The following is a 26,667-nucleotide window of genomic DNA, read 5'->3' as shown; positions in this document are numbered from 1 at the left end:
TGTTTAAAAAAAAAAAAGGGAAAAAGTATAGTTTTATATCCAAAATATACATAAAGTATGGTCATTTGGTTTATCAGAATAAACTACTGTAATATGAAGTCACTGTATTTGCAATAAAATCCTTTTCTATTAAAACCGATTAACTTCTAGATATTTTTTAAACTAAAATATTTCAGAGATAGAGAAAAATAGTTCTATAGGAAGCACTCATATGCACTACATGAACATGCAGGTGTGTTAAGGACGTTGTTACAGCATCCTGGACAGAGGCCCAGTCCCTGTTCTACTGCAGCCAACCTCTCTCCCTGTCCTGGTGGCCTCCGCTCTCCTGAAGCTGCTGCACGCCCCCTCCGCTCCGTCTGTCTGCACATTTACTGTCCCTGCTTGAATGAGAAAAGCCTTAAACCGGGGGAATAGATGGAAAGATCAGATCTGGGGTAGGAGGACTCAACAACATAAAGTGGGCTCTTCTCTCCATGCAACTCTGGTCGCTTAACCTATGACAAAGGAGGCAAGGATGGACAGTGGAGAAAACCCTCTTCAATAAGTGGTGCTGGGAAATCTGGACAGCTACAGTGAAAGAATGAAATTAGGACATTCTCTGATACCATACACAAAAGTATACTCAAAATGGATCAAAGACCTAAATGGAAACTTTTAGAGGAAATCATAGGCCGAACACACTTTGAGGGAATTCTCTGGCAGTCCAAGGGTTAAGACTTGGCACTTTCACTGCTGTGGGCCTGAGTTCGATCCCCGGTCAGGGAACTAGGATCCCACAAGTCGCATGGCACGGCCAAAAAAAAAAAAAGCACTCTGACATAAACCGCAGAACTATCCTTTTTGATCCATGTCTTTGAATACTGAAAAATAAAAAGAAACAAAGGGAACTTAATTATACTTAAAAGCTTTTGCACGCCAAAGGAAACAAAACAAAAAACTAACAGGGAAAATATATTTGCAAAGGCAGCAACTGACAAGGGATTAATCTCCAAAATATACAAATGTAGCTCTATGTCAAAAAAATAAAAATAAAAAACCAAAAACCCAATTTAGAAATGGGCAACACAAATAAATAAAAATAAAAAATAGAAATGGGCAGAAGACGTTAGTAGACGGTTCTCCAAAGAAGATAGACAGATTGCCATGAAATGATGGCACATGAAATGATGGTCAGCATCACTAATTATCAGAGAAATGCATGACAGAACTGCAATGAGGTATCACATCACACTGGTCAGAGTGGGCATCATCCAAAAGTCTACTAATAATAAAGGCTGGAGAGGGTGTAGAGAAAAGGAAACCCTCCTACATTATTGGTAATACTGTGAATTGGTATAGCCACTATGGAGAACAGTATAGAAATTCCTTAAAAAGCTGAAAATATACTAGAACTACTGTATGATTCAGAAATCCCACTCTGGGGCATATATCTGGAGAAAACTATAATTCAAAAAGATACACATACTCCAATGTTCATTCCAAACTCCCTTCCCATCCAAGGTTGCCACATCCCATTGAGCAGAGTGCCCCATGCTACACAGTAGGAAAGACAATTGAGTTTTCAACCTTGGGTCCATCACTTACTGTCTGAGTGACTTTGGTGAGGTTACTTAACCTTTCCGAGGGGAGCAGCTACTCACCCTCTGCTGGAGGAACCAGGGAGATGGGTCCCCTCTGTCCCCTCCCCAGCAGCGCATTCCTTGGCCCTGGTCCACCGGTACTTTGTCTTGTCCAGGCAGATGTGTTTAGGCCTGAGTTGTGCTCCTCTTCAGTCGAGGACCTTCATCATTAGCCTTCCTCTACTCACGATCCTGGGGTCTGGGGCCTGGTGCCCACCTGTCCAGGCCCACTGCCTCCTGCCCTCTCTCCAGAGCAGCTGGACCCCTCCTTCCTCCCCAGCCTTGCCTCGATTATACCTAATGTCCACCCTTACTAGACTAGCACCCCACCTAGTGACAGTGCTTCCCTGCTTCTGCAGAAACAGTGATCATGCACAAATGAACAAGAGTAGTGACCGCTGCCGCGTGTACGCTTAACAAAATGCCCCTTCACTCTACGTGATAGCCTCCAACACCCACAACTTCATAAAGTTGGATGAGACAATTGAGGCTGGGGGTTTAAACTTAATATTTGAGCTGGGATTTGCACATGCATGGCCTGCCTGCCACCAAAATCTGACTCCTTCTGCTGCACCCCTTGGTTTTTCTTTATCACTGTGGGGGTTAGTTTATATTAGTGCCAAATCAGTACTGGGTGAGAGCTATCCCTCTCCCTCCCCAGGCAAACAGTCTAATTTGCAGGCTGAGGTCACAGTAGGAAGGATATAGATACATGGATCCATAGAGAAATGGAGAAAATAAATTGGTTGAAATATCTGAGGCTCATTTAGGGGCAGAGCCAGAGTAATAATTCAAAAGGATTCCAGCATCCCGAGCTTTGTCTTATCCACATACGACTATGATCTCTCTTCTCAAAGCTGAGGGCCCAGACATGGCCCTTGGGTTCTGCCCTGCAACAGATGTGGTTTATTTAAGCATCTGAATGCCAGCATCCCACTTTCCTTTAGACAGCTTTCTTGTGCTCTGACAGCTTCAGAAACTAACCAGGGAGCAGATGTGGACAGAGCAGCCCAAGGACTGCTTGGAGCTGCTGGCTGCACTTACCTCGATCCTGGACAAATAGTTCTTCCATCCCTCAGCCTCATTCACGGGCTGAAAACAGCCCCAGGGCCCATCCGTGTCCCTGATAAAGAATCCTCTCTCTCCACCCCACACACACCCAGGTTCAGACCTGGGCCAATTTCACCACCTTTCAGGTTGGCTGTTGCCTGTCCTGCAGTATCAGAAATGAGAGGCTGACGCTACACTGTGAGTTTAGATCAGGATGTGTTCTTGAGCAAATGTGTGTTTCCTGCTTCTTCCCAGCCTCAGCCACCACCCGGGAAGAGAAAAAAGCTCATTGCTCTTTCCTGGGAGCCAGACTGAGGTAGGTTGAACATTCTCCACACCTGGGATACGTTTAATCAGAGCACAGTGGGTCAGCCGCACAGACACAGGGCAGGAGTCCCCTCCCTGCCGGGAAGTGACAACAGCCTATGACTGTATGCATGCCAACCTGCCCCCCTCCCCATCTGTGGGGACAGATCAGGGACTGAGGGTCTTGAGCTCTTTTTCCCTCCAGTGAGGATCCAGCTCGTGGCCTCACCATGTGATGTTTATACCCCGGTAACGTTACTGGCAGCTTTCTTTGAACCTTACCATCTAGCACCTGTGACCTGAAGTGCTGAGAGCTCTCTCCCTTCACCTGTAGGCAAGCCATTTGATTTCAGCTCCGGTGGCAAAGAGAACAATTCCAGAGTGAGGGCGCAGAATCTAGGCTGTGTCGAGGAGGAGTGAGGCTGGGCAGCTCCTTCAGGGTGTTTGGTTGTGGGTTGAGCACCTTTGAGGCTGCAGGTAAAGGGGGCAGCATAGCTGAGGGAGAGGTGTTTTTTTTTTTTTTTTAATTTATTTTTAACTGAAGGACAATTGCTTTACAGTATTGTGTTGGTTTCTGCCAAACATCAGCATGAATCAGCCACAGGACAGAGGGCTTTTTTCTTTTTAACGATGGGAGCCATCCTGGTCAAAGCCTCTTGGTCCCTGCTTTTCCTACTATCAGACGCTGTTTTCCCAAGTAGACTAGCTTCCCTGTTAGCTCAGTTGGTAAAGAATCCACCTGCAATGCAGGAGACCCTGGTTTGATTCCTGGGTCAGGAAGATCCACTGGAGAAGAGGTGGCTACCCACTCCAGTATTCTTGGGGTTCCTTGGTGCTCAGCTGGTAAAGAATCTGCCTGTGTTGCGAGAGACCTAGGTTCTATCTCTGGGTTGGGAAGATCCCCTGGAGAAGGGAAAGGCTACCCACTCCAATATTCACGCCTAGAGAATTCCATGGACTGTATAGTCCATGGCATAACAAAGAGTCAGACACGACTGAGTGACTATCACTTTCACTTTTCATGCTTTTCATAAATGGCCTTGAGGAAATTTCCTCAATTGAGGAAATTTCTATTTTATTGAAGTTTTTTTTTTATCATGAATGGGTTTTAAATTTTTTCAAGTGTTTTTTATGCATAGTCTTACTTTTAATTCTTACTTGAATGTTGGTAGAATTGAGCTTTGAAGCCATTTGGTCCTAAGCTTTTAACTTTTGGGATTTTATTTTAAATTAATATTTGAATCTCTTTATTTGTTACTGGAGTGTTGAGGTTTTTCTCTTTTTTCTTGTTTTAGTCTTGACAGGGTGTATGTTTCTCAGAATTTATCTATTTCTTCTAGGTTTTCCAATTTGTAACTGTTCATCAATAATAACGTCCCCTTATGATTATGCTTCTTTACTTCTGAGGTATCTGTTGTAATGTCACCTTCCTTTCTGTGGTTATTTCCGTTTCCTCTCCTTCTTCCCTTAGGTAAGGGTTTATTGATATTGTTTGCTTCTTTTGAAAAATGCACTTCCAGTTCTTGCACATGCACACTGGGCATTCTGGCACACGGGCAATGTGTTTAGAGGTGTCGCTTAGCAACAATCATTCTGGGATGAAAGATTCCAAACCGTTGAGCTTCCCAGCTGGGAGGTTGTGGCGGGACGGCTCTGGCTTCCCTGTAGTGCTTGTGTTGGGTTTAGGGGACTGTGAAGAGCCGAGGGGGAGGTGAGGTGTGTTTGGAGCCCATAGGCTCTGCGATGAAGAAGATTTTTGGCTTCAGGAGTAAGAAGGGCGAGTCGCCCTTAGACTCCTCCATCAGCCTGGGGAGAGACAGAGGTCATCGTAGAACCAGCTTCCAGCCCGGGTACCACATCCGAGACAGGGACCTCAAAAAGATCCACAAAGCTGCCAGCGTAGGCAACGTAGCCAAAGTGCAGCTGGTTCTGTTGCTCGGAAAGAATGGCCTGAACGACAGGGACAAGAAGAACAGGTAAGTGGGGAGGAAGGGCCTGGCAGGGCTCCCTCCTGTGAGTTTCCCCTCTAAGGCTTGCAGACACCTTTGTGGGATCCAGCGCCCCATAGACTTGATAGGCTGCAAAAGCCTTAGCTGGTTTCGGACCCTCTTATAATTCCCCTTACAGAGCACTTTACTGGTAGTTTTAAAGTGATTTAACTGAATGACAGTAATCACAGAACTGAAATGAAACATGAAAAGCATCTTTTTTTGTCCTTCCTTCTCCTCCTCTTCCTTTGTTGTTATGCATGTGTTAGCATGATGTACTCATGAGTAAGAACTCTCAAGTTCTATAGCTCTCAAGAAATCTTCTGGAACTCCCTGGCTCTCACCCTGTTTTTCTCATGTGATTTATGAAAACTCTTCTTCCCATGGATCGTCCATTGTGGATATTGGCAGTGGACAGATTTTTGATGATGTTGGCATTTAATGTACACATTTTTATACCATAATGTTATGTATTACAGAAAACTGCATAGTAAGAAAAATAATCCCTATGACAGGTCAACTTCTGGGTTAAAAATCCTTCAGATACAATGCAATATCCATTTTATATCAGTATACACTTAGGTGTATAGGTTCCTTGCTGAAGGACCTTAGAAGACAGCTTGGAAGTAGGAAGCTGGCTGTGCCTTTGACTAAGAGGACATTTTCTTAGGATCTATGGTTTTTCCATATTTAAACCAAATAAACATCGTGGTTTTAAAGATTTTGGGTTACACATGCTGTCTTTAATTCTGATGAAATTGAAAGTTTTGTATAGTAGACAAAGATTTGCCCTTTTAGATATAAAAATTTCTTGATGACATTTTCTATTAGAAAGATAAATTATGTGTAGATGGTAGAGAAATAGCCTGGTAACTATTTAGAGAAAAGTAACTAGATTTTTATCTCACCAAAAAGTTCAGAGGGAGTATAGATCAAAAATTTTAAATACACAGGGTGAGAAAAGTACCAGAAGAAAACTGAAATTCCTATCTATACATTTGTGTGTGCTGACAAAGACCATTTTTTCTAGTTCTGCTGTTCATTCACCTTAATGTTTTTAGTTGGATGGTGGTTGCTGTACCATGTTGTGTTGGTTTCCTCTGTACAACATCATAAATCAGTTGTAAGAATACACATATCCCACCCCAGAGACCTCTCTAAGAATGGTTTCAAAGGCAACAATTCTGGAGTTTCCTGGGTTTCGGCACCAAAACAAGAAAAGAAAAAAAACCTGAAAGTTCATTTCAATCAGTTCAGTTCAGTTGCTCAGTCATGTCCGACTCTTTGCAACCCCATGAATCGCAGCACGCCAGGCCTCCCTGTCCATCACCAACTCCCAGAGTTCACTCCAACTCTTTCCGTCCATCCAGCCATCTCATTCTCTGTCATCCCCTTCTCCTCCTGCCCCCAATCCCTCCCAGCATCAGAGTCTTTTCCAGTGAGTCAACTCTTCACATGAGGTGGCCAAAGTATTGGAGTTTCTAGCATCATTCCTTCCGAAGAACACCCAGAACTGATCTCATTTAGAATGGACTGGTTGGATCTCCTTGCAGTCCAAGTGACTCTCAAGAATCTTCTCCAACACCACCGTTCAAAAGCATCAATTCTTCAGCACTCAGCTTTCTTCACAGTCCAACTCTCACATCCATACATGACCACAGGCAAGTCCATAGCCTTGACTAGACGGACCTTTGTTGGCAAAGTAATGTCTCTGCTTTTCAGTATGCTATCTAGGTTGGTCATAACTTTTCTTCCAAGGAGTAAGCGTCTTTTAATTTCATGGCTGCAATCACCATCTGCAGTGATTTTGGAGCCCCCCAAAATAAAGTCTGACACTGTTTCCACTGTTTCCCCATCTATTTGCCATGAAGTAATGGGACCAGATGCCATGATCTTAGTTTTCTGAATGTTGAGCTTTAAGTCAACTTTTTTACTCTCCTCTTTCACTTTCATCAAGAGGCTCTTTAGTTCCTCTTCACTCTCTGCCATAAGGGTGGTGTCATCTGCATATCTGAGGTTATTGATATTTCTCCCAGCAATCTTGATTCCAGCTTGTGCTTCTTCCAGCCAGAGTTTCTCATGATGTACTCTGCCTATAAGTTAAATAAGCAGGGTGACAATATACAGCCTTGACATACTCTTTTTCCTATTTGGAACCAGTCGGTTGTTCCATGTCCAGTTCTAGCTGTTGCTTCCTGACCTGCATATAGGTTTCTCAAGAGGCAGGTCAGGTGGTCTGGTATTCCCATTTCTTTCAGAATTTTTCTCAGTTTATTGTGATCCACACAATCAAAGGCTTTGGTATAATCAACAAAGCAGAAGTAGATGTTTTTCTGGAACTCTCTTGATTGTTCGATGATCCAGCGGATGTTGGCAATTTGATCTCTGGTTCCTTTGCCTTTTCTAAAACCAGCTTGAACATCTGGAAGTTCATGGTTCATGGTTGACATATTGCTGAAGCCTAGTGTGGAGAATTTTGAGCATTGCTTTACTAGCGTGTGAGATGAGTGCAATTGTGTGGGAGTTTGAGCATTCTTTGGCATTGCCTTTCTTTGGGGTTGAAATGAAAACTGACCTTTTCCAGTCCTGTGGCCACTGCTGAGTTTTCCAAATTCGCTGGCATATTGAGTGCAGCACTTTCACAGCATCATCTTCCAGGATTTGAAATAGCTCAAGTGGAATTCCATCACTTCCACTAGCTTTGTTCGTAGTGATCCTTTCTAAGGCCCACTTGACTTCACATTCCAGGATATCTGGCTCTAGGTGAGTGATCCCACAATCGTGATTATCTTGGTCATGAAGATCTTTTTTTGCACAGTTCTTCTGTATATTCTTGCCACCTGTTCTTAATATCTTCTGCTTCTGTTAGGTCCATATCATTTCTGTCCTTTATCGAGCCCATCTTTGCAGGAAATGTTCCCTTGGTATCTCTAATTTTCTTGAAGAGATCTCTAGTCTTTCCCATTCTGTTGTTTGCCTCTATTTCTTTGCATTGATCCCTGAGGAAGGCTTTCTTATCTCTCCTTGCTACTTTTTGGAACTCTGCTTTCAGATGCTTATATCTTTCCTTTTCTCCTTTGCTTTTCATTTCTCTTCTTTTCACAGCTATTTCTAAGGCCTCCTCAGACAGCCATTTTGCTTTTTTGCATTTCTTTTCCATGGGGATGGTCTTGATCCCTGACTCCTGTACAATGTCACGAACCTCAGTCCATAGTTCATCAGGCACTCTATCTATCAGATCTAGTCCCTTAAATCTATTTCTCACTTCCACTGTATAATCATAAGGGATTTGATTTAGGTCAGACCTAAATGGTCTAGTGGTTTTCCCTACTTTCTTCAATTTAAATCTGAATTTGGCAATAAGGAGTTCATGATCTGAGCCACAGTCAGCTCCCAGTCTTGTTTTTGGTGACTGTATAGAGCTTCTCCATCTTTGGCTGCAAAGAATATAATCAATCTGATTCCGGTGTTGACCATCTGGTGACGTCCATTTGTAGAGTCTTCTCTTGTGTTGTTGGAAGAAGGTGTTTGCTATGACCAGTGCGTTCTCTTGGCAAAACTCTATTAGTCTTTGCCCTGCTTCATTCCATATTCCATAGGGATGTGGCACAGATAAAAATAATTTGGCACTTTCAATTTGTTTTAGCATTTTTTGTGAGGATTGGTATCCTGTGACAACTTTCAGCCTTTTCAGAAGTCAAGGGAATCTTGGGAATTTCCTGGAAGTCTAGTGGTTAAGACTCACTGCTCTGGGCTCAGGGTTCGATCTCTGGTGAGGGAACTAAAATCCTGCAAGCTACAAAGATTTATTGTACAACATGGGGAATATAGCTAATATTTTATAGTCACTTTAAATGCAGTATAACCTTTAACAATTGTGGATCACTGTGTCGTACACCTGTGTTATATAATAATATATATTATACATCATCTCTAAAGCAGACTTAGATGAAAACACCTCATGGGAATTAGACCAACAGGAAAAAAGAGAAATGGACAAACAAAAATTCTACAATTTGTAAAGTCTGTGAATTATAAATTATATTCCAATGTCAGAGATGTTAAAATGTGAGAAAATGAGCATATTAGAATCACCGAAGTACAATGTTGTCTCTAATACTCAAAATATATCTGCAAAGGAGGTGTCATATCCTTTGACTTTATTGAGATGTTGTCCTTGTAAACTAGTAGTACTAGCAATAAATATGATAATATGACCTAACAGTTACTGAGCTGTTATCTGCCAGAAATGGTTCTGCACCCTTTGCATGGCTCTCATGTAAGCATCACAGTGCTGCCCTGTGAGATAACTACTACTCCCTCTCCATTCTGTTGATGAGGAAATTGAGGCACAGAGAGGCTGAGCAACGGCTAATGAGTGACAGAGTGAAAGTCAAATACAAACCCAAGTTGAGCTGAATCTCTAGGTCATGCTCGTTCTACTCAAGTAGATGGTTCTTTCATTACTGTGGTAAGAAGAGCTAAAGCGAATATAGACTGTTCTTTCTCCAGAAGAAAACGAAACATTTGTTTTAGAGTGATAGGAATAGCATGCTATTGAATGTTTTCAATCACAGGAACGATTGTTTGCTTTGAAACAGTAACACTAGGGTTTCCTAAACATTGCTCTTGCTTTCATAGGACTGCGCTCCACTTGGCCTGTGCCAATGGCCATTCAGCGGTGGTCACTCTCCTCCTGGAGAGAAAATGCCTGCTTAACCTCTGTGACAATGAAAAGAGGACAGCGCTGATGAAGGTATGGGGCAGCGAACCGTGTCCACAGGAGATGGGTGTGATTTCCTGAGACTAAAAGTGAATTTATCTCATTGAAATATAGCAAACTGGTGAAGCTTGTGGCCTGTTTACTTTGCTAATTTTATTTTTAAACTTTACATAATTGTATTAGTTTTGCCAAATATCAAAATGAATCCGCCACAGGTATACATGAATTCCTAGAATTTACACTCTGTTTCTTGGCACAACACTAACAGGCCGTAGAATGCCAAGAGGAGGAGTGTGCGACTCTTCTGCTGGAGCATGGTGCTGACCCAAATGTCATGGACGTCTGTGGCAACACCGCTGTCCACTACGCTGTCTTTTGCCAGAATTTATCACTCGCAGCAAAGCTGCTTTCCTATGACGCCGATATAGAAGCCAGGAACAAGGTATCAGTCACCTAACTTTATTTACCAAGTGTTTGTGAAGCATTTTTTTTAATCTACAAGTGTTTTATTTACAACAGTATGTAAATAGGTAAACCGAATTGTTGAGGTCCTTTAATGGACCGGAACCTGGCCGTCTGGAGGCGACGATAAGAAAGTGAGAGAAAGAAAGAGGCCAATACTCCCTGGTTTACGCAGAAAACCAATAAAGTCCTTGAGACAGGACTTGCGTCTCTCACGAAGGCACCGGGCGCCCTCTCGAGGTGGGGTGAAGGCACAGGGCGCCTTCTCGAGAGAGTCTTAGAAGCCCGGGCAGGAGAGTGAGCAAGACGGGTCTCTGCGCTCCAAGGAATCAGCCGGGGAGAGAGAGAGAAAGACAGACAGACACAGGGCACCCAAGCTCTGATGGAGCAAAGGTGCTTTAATGATTTTTCTGTGAGTATATATAGGCTGTAGTACAAGAAGTTTCTTTCGTCAATGATAAAGATCAGAAAACCAAAGGTACAGTAGCCGTTACCAAGGGAACAAGGGATGATGATGGTCACAAGCTCAGGAGACAATCCGTATCTCAAGAAAGGGGATCGAGACTAACCAGTTTTGTCGTAAAGAGATGTTTACTAAAGGAGATTCAAGCCTGTCTCACACAATGACCCCAGTTCCTGGGAGCAGCGTGCTGTTCCGCTTAAAAAGAAACAAAGGACTTGTGAGAAACAGCACGTAGGAATCCTCCTGTTAAACATTCCCTGACTTGAATAGTGTCCATGAGGCCCTGTAACCATGGAAAAACAATTCCAAACCCGAGTCAGGGGGCGGGGGTGAAAAAAGTCGGTGCCCCCAGAAAGGCAGAGCTCTGTCTGCCAGCCACCCTTCTACCCTAGAAGGAAGGCTTTCCCATTAGAACATGCGTGGGAGTGGGTGGTGGGCTCTGAGCCCACAGGAAGTGAAGGCCTGAGGGGAGTGAAGTGATATGGGCACTGGCTGTTTACAGGGGCTCAGGGAATGTGGGCTGCTGGGGTGGGCAGAGGAGGAAGGAGACCCAGTGCCCAGCAGGGGGAGCTGGGTGAGTGCAAGTGGGCCCGGGAGGCAGCAGACCTGGAGCGCTGAGCCCTCCAGGACCCCGGGTTCTGAGATCCAGCCAGGCGGGTCAGGTCATGTTTGACACCCAGCAAGGGCGTTCTCTTGTGCTGGTGACCACTTGGTTCACCAGGTACCCCTCGGGGTCTTCCACGCTCAGCCCCCGGGGAGCTGCTCCGCAGGGTGGCAGCTGTGCCTGGGGAGCTGCCCCTCCTGCTCTTTCTTCAGGAAGCATGTGAAGTCTGGCCTCTTCAGCCCCACGAGGAACTCCCTCCACTCTCACAGGTGGGCTCAGTTTTCCATGTTTGGAAGCTCCAGCCTTCCCTGAGTGAAAGTATTTTGAAGAAACCAAACTGTCTAAGATTTCACTTTAATCATGATATTTCTCAAGCATTAGAGAGTAAAGCATTCCTTTATGTGTTTATGGCTGGTATTTGTGATAACACTGCACTTGTTAAAGGTAAAACATTTTCCAAATATTTTCCCCCACTTAAGGTTTTTTTTTTTTTTTTATCAGTCTAAAATAACACAGTAAAGCAAAATTTGCCTCAGTAGACTTTGTCTTAAAATTCAAACATAACGAAAGCATTTTACAACATAATAGAAATCTTGCTGCTGTTCACAAATTCCCATTTTATGAAAAATGGTTTATATAAACACAGTTTCTCTCTCATTGCCCAAGTCTTAAGAGGGTAAAAGGAAAGGAAAAGGAGCAAGCAAGTGAAAAGTTGCAAGTCAAGCTGGAATTTTGGCAGTTGGAAATGCCAAGAAGAGGATTCTTTTATTTTAATATTTATTTATTTGGCTGAGCTGGGCTTAGTTTCAGCATGTAGGATCTAGTTTCCTGACCAGGGGTCGAACCCAGGCCTTTACTGGGAGCACTGAGACCCAGCCACGGGACCACCACGGAAGTCCCGAGATTTTGGTTTGTGCTTTTTATTCCCTTCAGTTTATAGATTTCTTATATGCTTTTCAGTTTTCAGGGATAATAGTTGTTATTTTGAAAAAGAGTGTGAGTGAATTGTAAATTTGCCTAGGTGCCAGTTTAAAGAAGGCTCTGAGCAAAACACTGACAGTGAACAGGTGGTGATGAAGTGGGAATTAAGAGAGAAGAACAAATAACTACCTGATATTATCCTATTCTGGCAGAACCATCCACTTAGATAGGAGTCTAGACTCTGCTCTCCCATCTAGAATGTCTTGATGGGAAGGAAGTAAGGGGTTTATAAATAATGAGATCAGGTTTCCTTTTGGGTTTACTAGTCCCTGTTCTACCACTGTTTACCCAGGAAATTTTTAAAATTGCAGTTTTGATGACTCTTGCCTCTTACACTTTTCTTTTTTATTCAAACCTTCACATAAGAGAAGGAATTGGCCGTGTGAGTAAGAGATGAGACTGGAGTGGTTGCTGCACTAATTCTCAGCTATATTCTGCTGGTGAACCACAATTATTTGGGGAAACTTCTTTTAAAAATGTATAAGCCTAGGCTGTTTGCTGTAGATTTTGACTGAGTAAATTGAGGAACACTTGGACATGTGTATCTAGAACTATTCCCTTGAGATTCTCATCCAATCCTTGATGAATAACTATGGAGTGAATACGTGTAATTTCTAAATGCTCCCTTCACAAAAGAAAGTAGTCTCTAGAAGGGTGGGAGTTTGATCAATGCTAGCTGCTTCCATCAGCTCCCTCCTTTCCAACACTATTAGCCTGACTTTTTCTCTGCCCCATGTTTGAGACATTAAAAGGAGTATCTTTGGCGATATCTATGGGCTTGAACGACAACTCCTTTTCCTTCCAACCACTCATCATTCGGTGACCCTCCGAGAGTCTTTAGCGATTTGCTCATGGCGAAGTCACTTCGTCTGTAGAGTCTGACCCTTTAAGGAGTTTGCACCTTCACTTAGCATCCAGGTCATTAGGTCAACAGATGTTTGTTACCAACAGGGTTTTCCTGATTGCAGTAATAGTAACTCCTGAGCCTTTTTTGGTATCATCTGCAGGACAGACTCTTGCAGTGTGTCTGTTAGAATTGCTGATCCCTGGCATAAGCAGATGAGAGCTCTAAAACCCGTGAAGTTAGTAACAGTACAGAGGGGAATTGTTTTAAGCATTTATTTTCAGCAGGCTTGGAAACTCATTATCCATTTGATTAACGGTCTAGAAGAATTCTAGAGATAGACTGTAGTTTCAACAGGCAGTGGAAACATTCTTGACTGTGAATTATGAGTCTTTTTAAAAGAATTTATGTTTACTTGAATTATGAGTCTTAATGCCATATTTATTACATATGGGGACCCACTTTTTTTGTGAAACATATGATACTAAAGAAAGGAAAGGTTTCACATACAAATATTTGCTTTATACCCACCTGTTTAGAAACAGCAAACATAAAACCAAAAGTGGGCCATAAACCAAACATGGCCCTTGGATATGTTTAGTTACCTCCACACATTGAGTCAACATTTCAAATTTAGGAGGCTCATGCAGAAGTTCAGGCTTCTCCAAGGACCAAATCTGGACTCCCTTGAGCCCATCCTACTGTTTGGTCTGTGTGCAGAGGCCACCCCTTCTGTATGGGACATGTGTTTTCGGGGTTACCAGTCTCACCTGGCTTTTTCACTTACTCAGGTCATCAGCTTTCTGTCCATAAGCATTTGAGTTTCCAATTTTTGATTGATAGTTTATTTTGATAAATATTTGAAGGTTTTTCAAGACAGTCTAATTAATCTATAATTGATTTCATATTTTAAAAAATCTCTTAAGAATGGGATTGAATTTTTCAAATTAGAATTTTTAAGTTGGTTGTGGCGGTTTCGCACTGAATAACTCTCACAAACACACAAGATTATAAGAGACAGCACAGGGAGAGCTGGTGGAAGAGCAACTCCCCGAGAAAATGTTGAGCATGTATTTATTGGTAATTTTATGTTGCAGTAAAGCAAGACAGACACCAGAACTCTAGGATTTTGGAAGCTTCCTTCTGGTGGTCTGGAGGTAATCACATGAGAGTCATCAAGAAGGGTCTTTGAAGAGAAGGTGGGGAGGGCGCTCATTCTGCATGCAGTTAGCATCTAGCGAATGCTGACCTCTCAGCCAGAATGTCTAACTTAAGGAAGGGCGGTGGAAAGAGCAAGCAAGGAAGAGAGAATGAGTAAGATTAAATTCCAGGAGACATGTCTGAGAAAGCAGTAAAACAGGGTTCCCACAGTTGATTTTTTGAAAAAAAGAAAATGTTTCTCTCTTTGCATGTTCATGTAGAGAATAATATTCTCACTGGAATGTCTGTAAACCTTTTGAGTTTACTCATGGTCATCCTTGGATAGGTTATGCATGCTACAGATGGTATTATATATTTCTGCCTCAGCATTGTCCCTAAAATACGCAGTTGATACAGTAGCTAAATGATACCCACACCCCCTGCATTGGGAGCTTAACACTTAGCCACTGGACCACCAGGGAAGGCCCAGAGGAGGAGCAGATTAAAGAGAAAGAAGGTGCACAGGGTGATGAGGAGGAGGGGGCTCTCTTTGATTTACTTTCTGACTTTTATTTTTAAGTTCAGAGAATCTATTGCACGGTTTTAATTTCAGTTTAGAAATAGGTTAACTGTGTACATTAGAAATGGTTTTCCCTGTTTTACAGGATGACCTGACACCACTGTTACTTGCGATATGTGAAAAGAGAGGGCAAATGGTGGAGTTTTTAGTAAAGAAAAAAGCAAATATACATGCGGTTGATAAGATGAAAAGGTACCGTTGTTCTTTTTCTTTTCAAAACCCTTAGTGCTGTTCTAGGATGGTAATATCAAGACTAAATGAATAAGAGGATTCATTTGTGATCAACACATTATCACTTAGGTAGAAAGTCAGTTATTCTGACCGGGAACCATGAACAATATATGGCAGGAATGTATAGCAGGATTCATATTCCTTTATAATATTGACTGATGTCATATGCAACCTGTTTTTTGTTTGTTTGGTTGATCTGGTAATAGCTGAGGGATTTCAAATTAGTTTTATTAGCTTTATGAAATATGGATTCTGCTTTTTAGTTCACCTCATGACAGTATCGAGTTTCTTAATTCTTTTAAAAGAATTCTTTAACCTCTACTTTGTATGTATGTATTTTTATAAGATGCATAGTAAACCTAAAAGACTTGGTTTTGTCTTATGGATAACTCTTTGTTTTAAATTACTTTGTTTGAAGAATGCTGATGTTATTAGATTGCAAAAGAGTCAGATACAACATAGCGACTAAATAACAACAGCCACAAAAAGGTGGTTATGACTCACTGTCACCAGATCCTGTGGGCTCATCAGGTTTTCATTTTAGTACATTTTGATATTTTCATTTTTAATGCAGGTAGAAGGAAGAAAGATAGCTTTGATTGGATAAACAGTTCCTTTAACAGAGACAAGTCAGAGGTGAATGATACAGACGAAAATGATGGGCTTTAGATTCAGGCTAGGTTCAGTTCCTAGGTTTCCTACCGATTAGGGCTATCATCAGCAAATAAGTTTCCTAATACACAAGGCAAATAGTAATGCATCTTTCAAAGGTGCCTGTGTGTAAGAAAGATTTTATATATAGTATTTCATTTTTAGTGCCTAGCACATGCTTGTCCACATCATTAACTGCCACCATGACTATTTTTATTCCCATTAATATCAATATTTTTGATTTAAACCTGCAAGTAGCCTTTCCTTAACCCAACCTCTAGCTGACGTTGAAGCCGAATATATCAGACTAAGGAGGAAATGGGGAATTGATCCCTTAAATAGTCACCTGCCTCAGATAAGTGACCTCAGGATCATTTCTTGTCCATCAAGGACTTTATTATTATTTTTAAAAAACATTTATTTATTTGGTTGCATGGGGTCCTAGTTGTGGGAACTCTTAGTTGCAGCATATGAGATCAAGTTCCCTGACCTAGGCCCCCTGCATGGGGAACCTGGAGTCTTATCCACTGGCCCACCAGGGAAGTCCCCATCAGGGACTTTTGAAATAGTAAGTGCTGCTGCCTGGCATCCCAGTGGGACAGGAGGCTTCTTTTCCGTCCCTTCATTTTAGCCTTGGAGGTAGTTTGCAAAGATGAACACTTGAGCCTGTAAATGGTCAGTCCTTCATGGAAGGGCAAGGAGTTCACTTGGTGAAGCATATCAAATTAACTGTGTAAGTAAGTCAACTCAGCTTCCTGAGGCTGAAGTCATCTCCCTGTTGTTTTAGAACAGCCCTCATGCTTGCTGTCAAGTATGAATCACCAGATGTCGTCAGACTTCTTCTTCAGCAAGGTGCTGACATCTTTTCTCAAGATGTTTTTGGATGGACTGCAGAAGCATATGCTGTTATTAGTGGTTTTGATATGTAAGTGTTCACATTAATGCCAGTTCTCACTAAACTGCAGCCAAAAATAATTTTAACTGTTACTTGCTACGTGACCAGTGAGAGTTCCAGTTTGGTGCAGGCAGTTTGGAGAAAGGTGGTGAGATGTTCCCCCTCAAGAGCTGTTCCCCCTCAAGAGCTGAAAGCCAAGCAAAGGCCAGTGAGTTACTCTTGGCTGTGGGCTCAGGGTGCTTTATCTCAGGACATGTAGACCTTGCTCCTTAGAAAGGTTGACATTAGCCATTTCATTCCAAGTGTGACCCCTCGGTATGGCGTATGAACAGTGTCACAGTTGTGATATTTCTAACTAGTTCTTTGGGTCTTGAAATATTTAGTTCAGCAGCAAATCCTGTTTTCCCTTGAGGACTTGCTTGAATTTTCCAAGAACCCGGCGGATTCCCTAAAATCAACGAGACAGTCCTCTTCCACAAGTCATTTGAGGGGAGAAAACAGTTCCTTCTCACCATTCTGTTGCTTGCACTGATTCTACTGCTGCAGCACTGCTGCTACAGCTGGTCTTGACAGGGTCTGCTTGGCAGCTGGATCTGGAGTCTGGATTGGCTCTATAAAGACCTTTAATAAAATCATTTTAAAAGGAAAAAAAAAAAAAAACCTCATCCTGCAGTGGGCTCACAATTGACCTTTGCTCCCAGGCCGCCCGTCTGGGTCCAGGTTCCCCAGCCTTTAAGATGATGCACAGGTCGACTTCAGAGTGAGAGCTCCTTTGTTCTCATATGTATGTTTGTCACTCAGTCTCTGTTGCAAACAAAGCACCAGCACCCAGTTTGGGCAGCTGGGCCGCCTAGCTTACCCCCTCAGTCAGAGACCCTATGTGGAGCCCATGTGTAGGCTAGATCTTCATGATGACGTGCCCTTGAGGCTCTTATTTATCTTTTCTGCTAGCAGATGTCAGTGGGGACCATTTTAGGCTGTCAGAGAGGGTCAAGTGCTCCTGCAGGGATTGAGCACACTTCCCTTTCTCCTTTGTATCTAGACTTGAACCTCAAGGCGGCTTTCTGTCCTGTGGGGGCACCTTTTCTTAGGTCACAGGTTCCCTGTCATCCTTCCCAGAGTAGTGGGTGCCAGCTTGCCTGAGATTCCCTAATTATGCTTGGCCCCTCATGGGATCTGTTTCCTGTAATAATGAAAATCTTCCAACAGATTTCTGTCTGCCTCCACTTTAAATGTTTTCAGAATCTGCCCCATACGGAATCCATTCAGCAGAAATCCATAAATCTCAAGTAAGATAGTTGAAATTCAGAGAGGTAAGCCCTGTCTAGAACTTGCCAGTACCCACTGTAAGAGTAGGGATATGTCTTCCAAATGAATTGGAGAGGGACATGGAGATTAAAAACCACTGGCAGAAAGATCTGCTGGTTCAAAGTTTGAGTAGGTAGAGAAGGAAGAGTAGTGGTCCAGGCCAGGTCTTGATTGTGATTAGTCTGCTCTTGGTGTAATTAGCTGCAATAATGGGGGATCATTATGTTCTCTCATGTAGAGAATTCATATGTTATAAATAAATTTAGGTACACATTATATAAGAGCTGATATTCCCTAAATTACAAACCACAAAAAACAGCTAAGCACCAGAATTAATAACAATTTCATGCAACACTTGAATGTTAAATGTATGAAAAAGCACACATTGGGATTTACTTGGAATTTCAAAGTAGTTACAGCAATAAAGTTGAAGATGAAATTATTCCACTCTTTGTTTCTGCAAGCATTTTGGGGGTATATTATCTCATTACATCCTATTAACCCTCTTGTGAAATAAGGTAGTAATATCCCAGTTGTGTAGAGGAAGACTTTGAACTGAAGAGAAACAACACCTCCAGGAACAAAGAGCAGTTGGTTATAGAGCTAGGATTTGCAAGCTCGAGAGATTTTTTGTATGCCAAGCCAAATCTAGTTAATTATTGGAGCTGTACTGCCCTGAGTTCATGACTACTTCATCTTCCTTTTCTTTCTCCTTTCAGTTCAGTTCAGTTGCTCAGTTGTGTTCGACTCTTTGGGACCCCATGAACCACAGCATCCCAGGCCTCCCTGTCCATCACCAACTCCCCGAGTTTACCCAAAATCATGTCCAGTGAGTCGGTGATGCCATCCAACCATCTCATCCTCTGTTGTCCCCTTCTCCTCCTGCCTTCAATCTTTCCCAACATCAGGGTCTTTTCAAATGAGTCCGCTCTTTGTATCAGATGGCCAAAATGTTGGAGTTTCAGCTTCAACATCAGTCCTTCCAATGAAGACCCAGGACTGATTTCCTTTAGGATGGACTGGTTGGATCTCCTTGCAGTCCAAGGGACTCTCAAAAGTCTTTTCCAACACTGCAGTCCAAAAGCATCACTTCTTCTGCGCTCAGCTTTCTTTATAGTACAACTCTCACATCCCTACATGACTACTGGAAAAACCATAACCTTGACTAGACAGACCTATGTTGAGAAAGTAATGTCTCTGCTTTTTAATATGCTAAGTTGGTCTAACTTTCTTTCCAAGGAGTAAGCGTCTTTTAATTTCTTGGCTGCAAACACCATCTGGAGTGATTTTGGAGCCCCCAAAACTAAGTCAGTTGCTGTTTCCCTATCTATTAGCCATGAAATGATGGGACCGGATGCCATGGTCTTAGTTTTCTGAATGTTGAGCTTTAAGCCAACTTTTTCACTCTCTTCTTTCACTTTCATCAAGAGGTTTTTTAGTTCTTTTTCACTTTCTGCCATAAGGACGGTGTCATCTGCATATCTGAGGTTATTGATATTTCTCCCGGCAATCTTGATTCCAGCTTGTGCTTCATCCAGCCCAGTGTTTCTCATAATGTACTGTGCATATAAGTTAAATAAGCAGGGTGAAAATAGACCTTTACTTTCTCCTTTACTACGTGCTAAATAAAAGTTTATAGAACTTAGAAACTTGAAATGTATGTGACAATTGGAGTTTTGATATTATCTCTGACATTATCTGAAATGATCTAAGAATTTGATAGTTGTTTTTCATATCAGTGTTAAAATATTATTTATTGCATTTTTAATACATAGCTTTAAGCAACTGATTTCTGAATATAAAGAAAAGAGATCTAAAACTTCTCCTGAAAATAGCAACCCAGGTAAGTCATCTGATACTGAATTACTCTCAGTGATTCTACCATAGATAAAGTAGGAATGAGGAAGTTTCAATAATGAAAGAACTATGAAAAAATTAGGGTAAATTGCATGTGTATTTTATTTTTTAATTAATTTCTTTATACTCTAGTGTTCAGAATTCTTTAAGAAGTTAATTGTAGGTGATTTAACATCAAAGACAGTATTGTCTGAGAAGAAATCCATCTCTGTAATATGGCCCCTAAAGTCCTGTATTAGATCTTTGTGTAAATCAGAAAAAAAGTTTTAAGTGAGTATGATGTATATTTCATCTATAGTCACAGTACAGCAGATTGGACATCTTATTAAAGTGAACTTTCATTTTTAGAAATGATTTGCATTTAGTGAATGGATAGTTAGTAGTCACTGTGTAGTGATTAGTCTCACTAAAATAGTTCCCATCATTAAAACTGGGAACTTGAATTATCCCTTCCTGAAAGGATAAGAAATGATAAACAATAACTGCAAAGCTGAGCCAGTGTGCAGCATAGTAGTGAGAGATTATTTCTGAAAGATACCTACCAATTGTACAGAAGGCAGGAAAGCATTGCCTGGTTGAGAACCAGTTATTTTGCCTATTGCACCAAGCAGGTCTAGATTACCAACTTCATTCCTTACAGATCCAGAGAGAGTGAGATAGGTTGACTTCATTCAGTTCAGTTCAGTTCAGTCACTCAGTTGTGTCCGACTCTGTGACCCCATGAATCGCAGCACACCAGGCCTCCCTGTCCATCACCAACTCCTGGAGTTGACTTCATCACCAAGTCCCGGAATGACTTCATTAGGATCAGATATTTTCTTTTGTGTGTTGGACAATAGTCATGAGAGTATAGTTTTGTAAGAACAAGATGTTCTCTTGCCGTCAGTTAAAAGATTATCATAATAAATATTCAAATAGAACAACTTGGGACTCTTCAGGTTCTAATAAAAGCACAAAAATACTTTGCATTAACAAAAAAAACATTAGGTCTAGCACATTGTACAGGGTATCCAAGGATAAGTTTAACTGAGTAGACCTCTATCTAATCAAAGGGGGCTTCTCAGGTGGCTCAGTAGTAAAGAACCTGCCAATGCAGGAGATACGGTTTAATCCCTGTGTCAGGAAGATCCCCTGGAGAAGAAAATGGCAACCCACTCCAGTACTCTTGCCTGGGAAATCCCATGGACAGAAGAGCCTGGTGAGCTGTAGTCCATGGGGTCACAAGAGTCAGACACGATTTGGTGACTGAACAGCAAAAACATCTATCAAAGAACTGTAGGTTGGTTTATTACACTAGTCAGAGGAGACACAGAGATGACAGTGTCTTGGTCTTCAATACGCTCAGAATAGAGTTTTCTCCGGTTAATTTCTGTATTTTTCTAAACACAATTTTCAAAGAAAACATGCTTATTTTTTGTTTGTTCACTAAACTGATAACTTTCAAAAGACTGATAGTCTTTGTGTACTAAGCATTTTTTTGATGTCACAGGGTGCAAACATTTAAAACATCATTGCCCCTGCTCTCCTTGCTCAAGCTTGCAGTGCTCCTCTGGAGTTACTGCATGTGAGTCATCCCTTCAGCTTCAGATCATGACGACCCCTGGAAAATGTTATCCAGTAACACCAGAATCCGTGGCTCCCTCCATCCTTCCCTCCCTCCCCTTGTTCTTCAGCTTAGGATGTGATGATGTATGCCTTCCAGGCTGAAAAAGCATGATTTCTATAAACATTTGCCTAATAATGGGAAGGATTGATATAATGATATCTCTCACTAGTACACAGCACTCTTTGGACCATCCTGCTCTGTGTGGTCCAGATACTCTTGAGCAATGGAAGGAGATAGTCTCAGATCAGATCAGATCTGTCGCTCAGTCATGTCCGACTCTTTGTGACCCCATGAATTGCAGCACGCCAGGCCTCCCTGTCCATCACCAACTCCCGGAGTTCACTCAGACTCATGTCCATCGAGTCAGTGATGCCATCCAGCCATCTCATCCTCTGTCGTCCCCTTCTCCTCCCGCCCCCAATCCCTCCCAGCATCAGAGTCTTTTCCAGTGAGTCAACTCTTCTCATGAGGTGGCCAAAGTACTGGAGTTTCAGCTTCAGCATCATTCCTTCCAAAGAAATCCCAGGGCTGATCTCCTTCAGAATGGACTGGTTGGATCTCCTTGCAGTCCAAGGGACTCTCAAGAGTCTTCTCCAACACCACAGTTCAAAAGCATCAATTCTTCAGTGCTCAGCTTTCTTCACAATCCAACTTTCACATCCATACATGACCACGGGTAAAACCATAACCTTGACTAGACAAACCTTTGTTGGCAAAGTAATGTCTCTGCTTTTGAATATGCTATCTAGGTTGATCATAACTTTCCTTCCAAGGAGTAAGCATCTTTTAATTTCATGGCTGCAGTCACCATCTGCAGTGATTTTGGAGCTCAGAAAAATAAAGTCTGACACTGTTTCCACTGTCTCCCCATCTATTTCCCATGAAGTGATGGGACCAGATGCATGATCTTTGTTTTCTGAATGTTGAGCTTTAAGCCAACTTTTTCACTCTCCCCTTTCACTTTCATCAAGAGGCTTTTGAGCTCCTCTTCACTTTCTGCCATAAGGGTGGTGTCATCTGCATATCTGAGGTGATTGATATTTCTCCCGGCAATCTTGATTCCAGCTTGTGTTTCTTCCAGTCCAGCATTTCTCATGATGTACTCTGCATATAAGTTAAATAAACAGGGTGACAATATACAGCCTTGATGTACTCCTTTTCCTATTTGGAACCAGTCTGTTGTTCCATGTCCAGTTCTAACTGTTGCTTCCTGACCTGCATACAGATTTCTCAAGAGGCAGGTCAGGTGGTCTGGTATTCCCATCTCTTTGAGAATTTTCCACAGTTTATTGTGATCCACACAGTCAAAGGCTTTGGCATAGTCAATAAAGCAGAAATAGATGTTTGCTTTTTCGATGATCCAGTGGATGTTGGCAATTTGATCTCTGGTTCCTCTGCCTTTTCTAAAACCAGCTTGAACATCAGGAAGTTCACGGTTCACATATTGCTGAAGCCTGGCTTGGAGAATTTTAAGCATTACTTTACTAGCGTGTGAGATGAGTGCAATTGTGCGGTAGTTTGAGCATTCTTTGGCATTGCCTTTCTTTGGGATTGGAATGAAAACTGACCTTTTCCAATCCTGTGGCCACTGCTGAGTTTTCCAAATTTGCTGGCATATTGAGTGCAGCACTTTCACAGCATCATCAAGAGATTCTTTTTAAACATGTTAGTATATATATACACACACACACAGACAGAAGCTGAACTTTTTAAACAAGTTCCATATATATATACACTATATACATATATATATAGAACTTTTTTAAAAGTTCAGCTTCTGTGTACCCTACTTCATGCTCACCAGTACAAGTCTAGTCCCCATTCTCATCACTGAATTGAGCCCCTTTACCCATTGGCCTCCCCCAACTGCCTTTCAAGAGATTTTCCTTTCTAAACCTGGAATCACTACATCTTTCATACTTCTCTTGCCTTGGGAAAGAGGGCCAGGAAGAGAAAACTTCTGTTTCCAATGTTTTACCACGCTCTGAAGTTCAGTGCCTTTGACCAAGCTTCCTTGTGATAGGGCGTTTTCACTGTGAACTGAAGAGCCAGAGAAGTTGTCATGTCCCAGCAAGACACCTATAGTCTCTGTTCAGTGCTCCAGGCAATAGAAATCCAGAAACACTGTGCTGTTTAAGCATGCTATTGTCAGCTTATAGTACTGATTGTATTGATGGTGTAGTATCATTTTCTCTCAGTCTCCTAGAGTTTGGTTAGGATTATGGTCATTGTAAACAGCAGTTCTTTTCTTTGTTGTTTTGTTCTGCATTTGATGACTATAAAGGGGAGGAGTGGTTCTTAGGCATTAGTGGCCTACGAGTATAGTACAACCACTGTCCCCTTCCTCTAGTGTGGCCTCCAGGTGTAGTTTGAAAGGAATACTTTTAAACAAAGCCTCAGTCTGGAGGTTTTACTATTCTGTATTTTACTTCTGTTGATTTAAAATGTATCTTGCTTTCTTCTTTAATAGTTGGTGAGAGTTCTGAAGAGCACTCTTCAAGGAGGTATGATTTTATGGGTGTTTTAAATTATATGTTTAACTAAGGGAACATGGAGAAGAGAAAGTAATGGTCGTTGAGTGTTCTACTTTGGATTAGACAATGCATTACATGCTTAACATCTGTGACCTCATAGAGTCATCACAGCAGCTTTGTAAAGTAGCTGTATCCTACTTTTACTTAATTAGGCAACTGTGGTTTCAGGAGGTTAATGAATTGACCCTGGTTAAAATGAGTTGACCTGTGATTTGACAATTGGCCTTCCTGGCTCCCATGTCCACTCCCATGGCCCTCAGCAGAGACTGAGAAGTACCCATGGAGCATATAAGTTAAAGATATAAATTAGTTCTTTGACTTGTGTCCATTTTAAGTTTGACATTGTGGGGAAACTCCCTGCACTCCCTCTTAGAAGTGTACTCACTTCTTAGAGAAGTGGTGCCGTCTCAGTAAGTGGTATCCCTGCTGACGGACCAAGACTCCCCTTTTGGACAGACTCAGATTCATCTCTGAACCTTGAACAGACAACGGAGAAGGGAAAGCCTGTTCTTCTGCTTTGCTTTAAGTCACCTGGTTTATTCCAGTTTGGGCAAACAAGAATTATTTCAATCCATCAATGGGATTTTCAGTTCAGCTATTAGAACTTTTGGTGAAAACAAATTATTTTTAGGCTCTGCCGATGCATTGGCTGTCACTCTCTGTTATGGAAACTAAGAATGAGTGTTAACTAGATATTTCATAGGTTGGGACAGATGAACGCAGAAATAGGTAACAAAAAACTTTTTTGGAGACTTCCCTGGGGGTGCAGTGGTTAAGACGGTTAGTAAGACATCTTCCAATGTAGGCAGTGTGGGTTCAATGCTCGGTCAGAGAAGGTAAGATCTCACATAACCCGGGGTCAGACAGCCAAAACCTAAAATAGAAGCCCCATTGGAACTAATTTAGTAAAGACTTTAAAAGCGGTCCACATCAAGAAATCTTTTAAAAAATTACACAAAAAAAAAGCTGTTTTAAAACAGGCCAAATTTTATTCATGTCAAGAGAGTTCATTTAATATATAGACAAACTTTCACTTGTTTTTTTTTTTTCTTTTGTTCAAGGACATGAGCTCACTCATTTTTATTGTATGTTTTTGCTTTAAAGGTTTCCCAACAAACCTGGCGTTGATTTAGGGCCTACATCAAACGATGAAGTCTTAGGTTTTAAAACTAAGGTAAAGTGTTCTGTTGTGAAATTCGTTTTCCTGCTCTGAAATTAGTTTCACGTAGTATTTACTCTTATGATTAGACAGTGGAAGTGACAAATAGATTCAAGGGATTACATCTGAAAAACAGAGTGCCTGAAGAACTATGGATGGAGATTCATGACATTGTACAAGAGGCAGTTATCAAAACCATCCCCAAGAAAAAGAAAAGCAAAAAGGCAAAATGGTTGTCTGAGGAGGCCTTCCAAATAGCTGAGAAAAGAAGAGAAGCAAAAGGCAAAAGAGAAATCGAAAGATATACCCATTTGAATGCAGAGTTCCAAAGAATAGCAAAGAGAGATAAGAAAGCCTTTCTCAATGATGAATGCAAAGAAATGGAGGAAACAATAGAATGGGAAAGGCTACAGATCTATTCAAGAAAATTAGAGATACCATGGGAACATTTCATGTAAAAATGGACACCATAAAGGACGAAGAGAAGCAGAAGATATTAAGATGAGGTGGCAAGAATACACAGAACTCTACAAAAAAGATTTTTATGACCCAGATAATCAGGATGGTGTGATCACTCACCTAGAGCCAAACATCCTGGAATGCAAAGTGATAGTGGAGGTGATGGAATTGCAGTTGAGCTATTTCAAATCCTCAAAGATGATGCTGTGAAAGTGCTGCACTCAATATGCCAGCAAATCTGGAAAACTCACCAGTGGCCACAGGACTGGAAAAGGTCAGCTTTCCTTCCTATCCCAAAGAAAGGCAATCCAAAGAATGTTCAAACTACTACATAATGGCACACATCTCACATGCTAGCAAAGTAATGCTCAAAATTTTCCAAGACAGGCTTCAAGAGTACATGAACCATGAACTTCAGATGTTCAAGCTGGATTTAGAAAAGGCAGAGGAACCAGAGATCAAATTGTCAACATCCTCTGGATCATAAAAAAAGCAAGTGAGTTCCAGAAATGCATCTACTTCTGTTTTCTTGACTGTGCTAAACCATTCGACTCTGTGGATCACAAGAAAGCGTAGAAAATTCTTCAAGAGATGGGAATACCAGACCATCTGACCTGCCTCCAGAGAAATCTGTATACAGGACAAGAAGCAACAGTTAGTACTGGATATGGAACAATAGACTGGTTCCAAATCAGGAAAGGAGTACATTAAGGATGTAAATTATCCCCCTGCTTATTTAACTTATATGCAGAGTACATCATGTGAAATGCTGGGCTGGATGAAGCAGAAGCTGGAATCAAGATAGCTAGAAGAAATATCAATAACGTCAGATACTCAGATGACACCACCATGATGGCAGAAATTGAAGAAGAACTAAAGAGCCTCTTGATGAAAGTGAAAGAGGAGAGTGAAAAGTTGACTTACAACTCAACATTCAGAAAACGAAGATCATGGCATCTGGTCCCATCACTTCATGGCAAATAGATAGGGAAAGAATGGAAACAGTGAGACTTCTTTTTGGGGGCTTCAAAATCATTGCAGATGGTGACTACAACCATGAAATTAAAAGACGCTTGCTCCTTGGATGAAAAGCTATGAGCAACCTAGACAGCAGATTGAAAAGCAGAGACATTACTTTGCCAGCAAAGTTCTGTCTAGTCTAAGCTATGGTTTTTCTAGTAGTCATGTATGGATGTGAGAGTTG

General features: G+C 41.7%; 1 protein-coding gene and 1 long non-coding RNA gene across 9 annotated transcripts in view; one reads left to right on the top strand and one right to left on the bottom strand.

The window, feature by feature from the left end:
- LOC113903637 (ankyrin repeat domain-containing protein 26-like) overlaps positions 1 to 26,667 on the top strand; it is a 221,593-nt gene that overhangs the window by 2,701 nt on the left and 192,225 nt on the right. For 2 of the 8 annotated variants that reach the window (XM_027560113.1, XM_027560112.1), the window contains 7 exons: positions 9,608 to 9,722; positions 9,958 to 10,131; positions 14,849 to 14,955; positions 16,433 to 16,570; positions 19,624 to 19,691; positions 23,782 to 23,815; positions 24,950 to 25,019. In XM_027560113.1, coding sequence (XP_027415914.1) covers positions 9,717 to 9,722; positions 9,958 to 10,131; positions 14,849 to 14,955; positions 16,433 to 16,570; positions 19,624 to 19,691; positions 23,782 to 23,815; positions 24,950 to 25,019 — 597 coding nt within the window. In that variant the 5' untranslated portion in view covers positions 9,608 to 9,716. Of the gene's footprint in view, positions 1 to 4,339; positions 4,955 to 9,607; positions 9,723 to 9,957; positions 10,132 to 14,848; positions 14,956 to 16,432; positions 16,571 to 19,623; positions 19,692 to 23,781; positions 23,816 to 24,949; positions 25,020 to 26,667 lie in introns of those variants that run through there. The other 6 variants (XM_027560116.1, XM_027560115.1, XM_027560110.1 and 3 more) reach the window with 6 other exon arrangements.
- LOC113903646 overlaps positions 24,647 to 26,667 on the bottom strand; it is an 85,464-nt gene continuing 83,443 nt past the window's right edge. Inside the window, exon 3 of the long non-coding RNA XR_003514223.1 lies at positions 24,647 to 24,719. This is a non-coding gene — a long non-coding RNA (uncharacterized LOC113903646). The remainder of the gene's footprint in view (positions 24,720 to 26,667) is intronic.

The sequence above is a fragment of the Bos indicus x Bos taurus genome, chromosome 13, assembly GCF_003369695.1.
Source record: "Bos indicus x Bos taurus breed Angus x Brahman F1 hybrid chromosome 13, Bos_hybrid_MaternalHap_v2.0, whole genome shotgun sequence".
Lineage (NCBI taxonomy): Eukaryota > Metazoa > Chordata > Mammalia > Artiodactyla > Bovidae > Bos > Bos indicus x Bos taurus.
The sequence above is the reverse complement of the archived record's forward strand: the minus strand, read 5'-3'. Positions and strand labels throughout refer to the sequence as shown.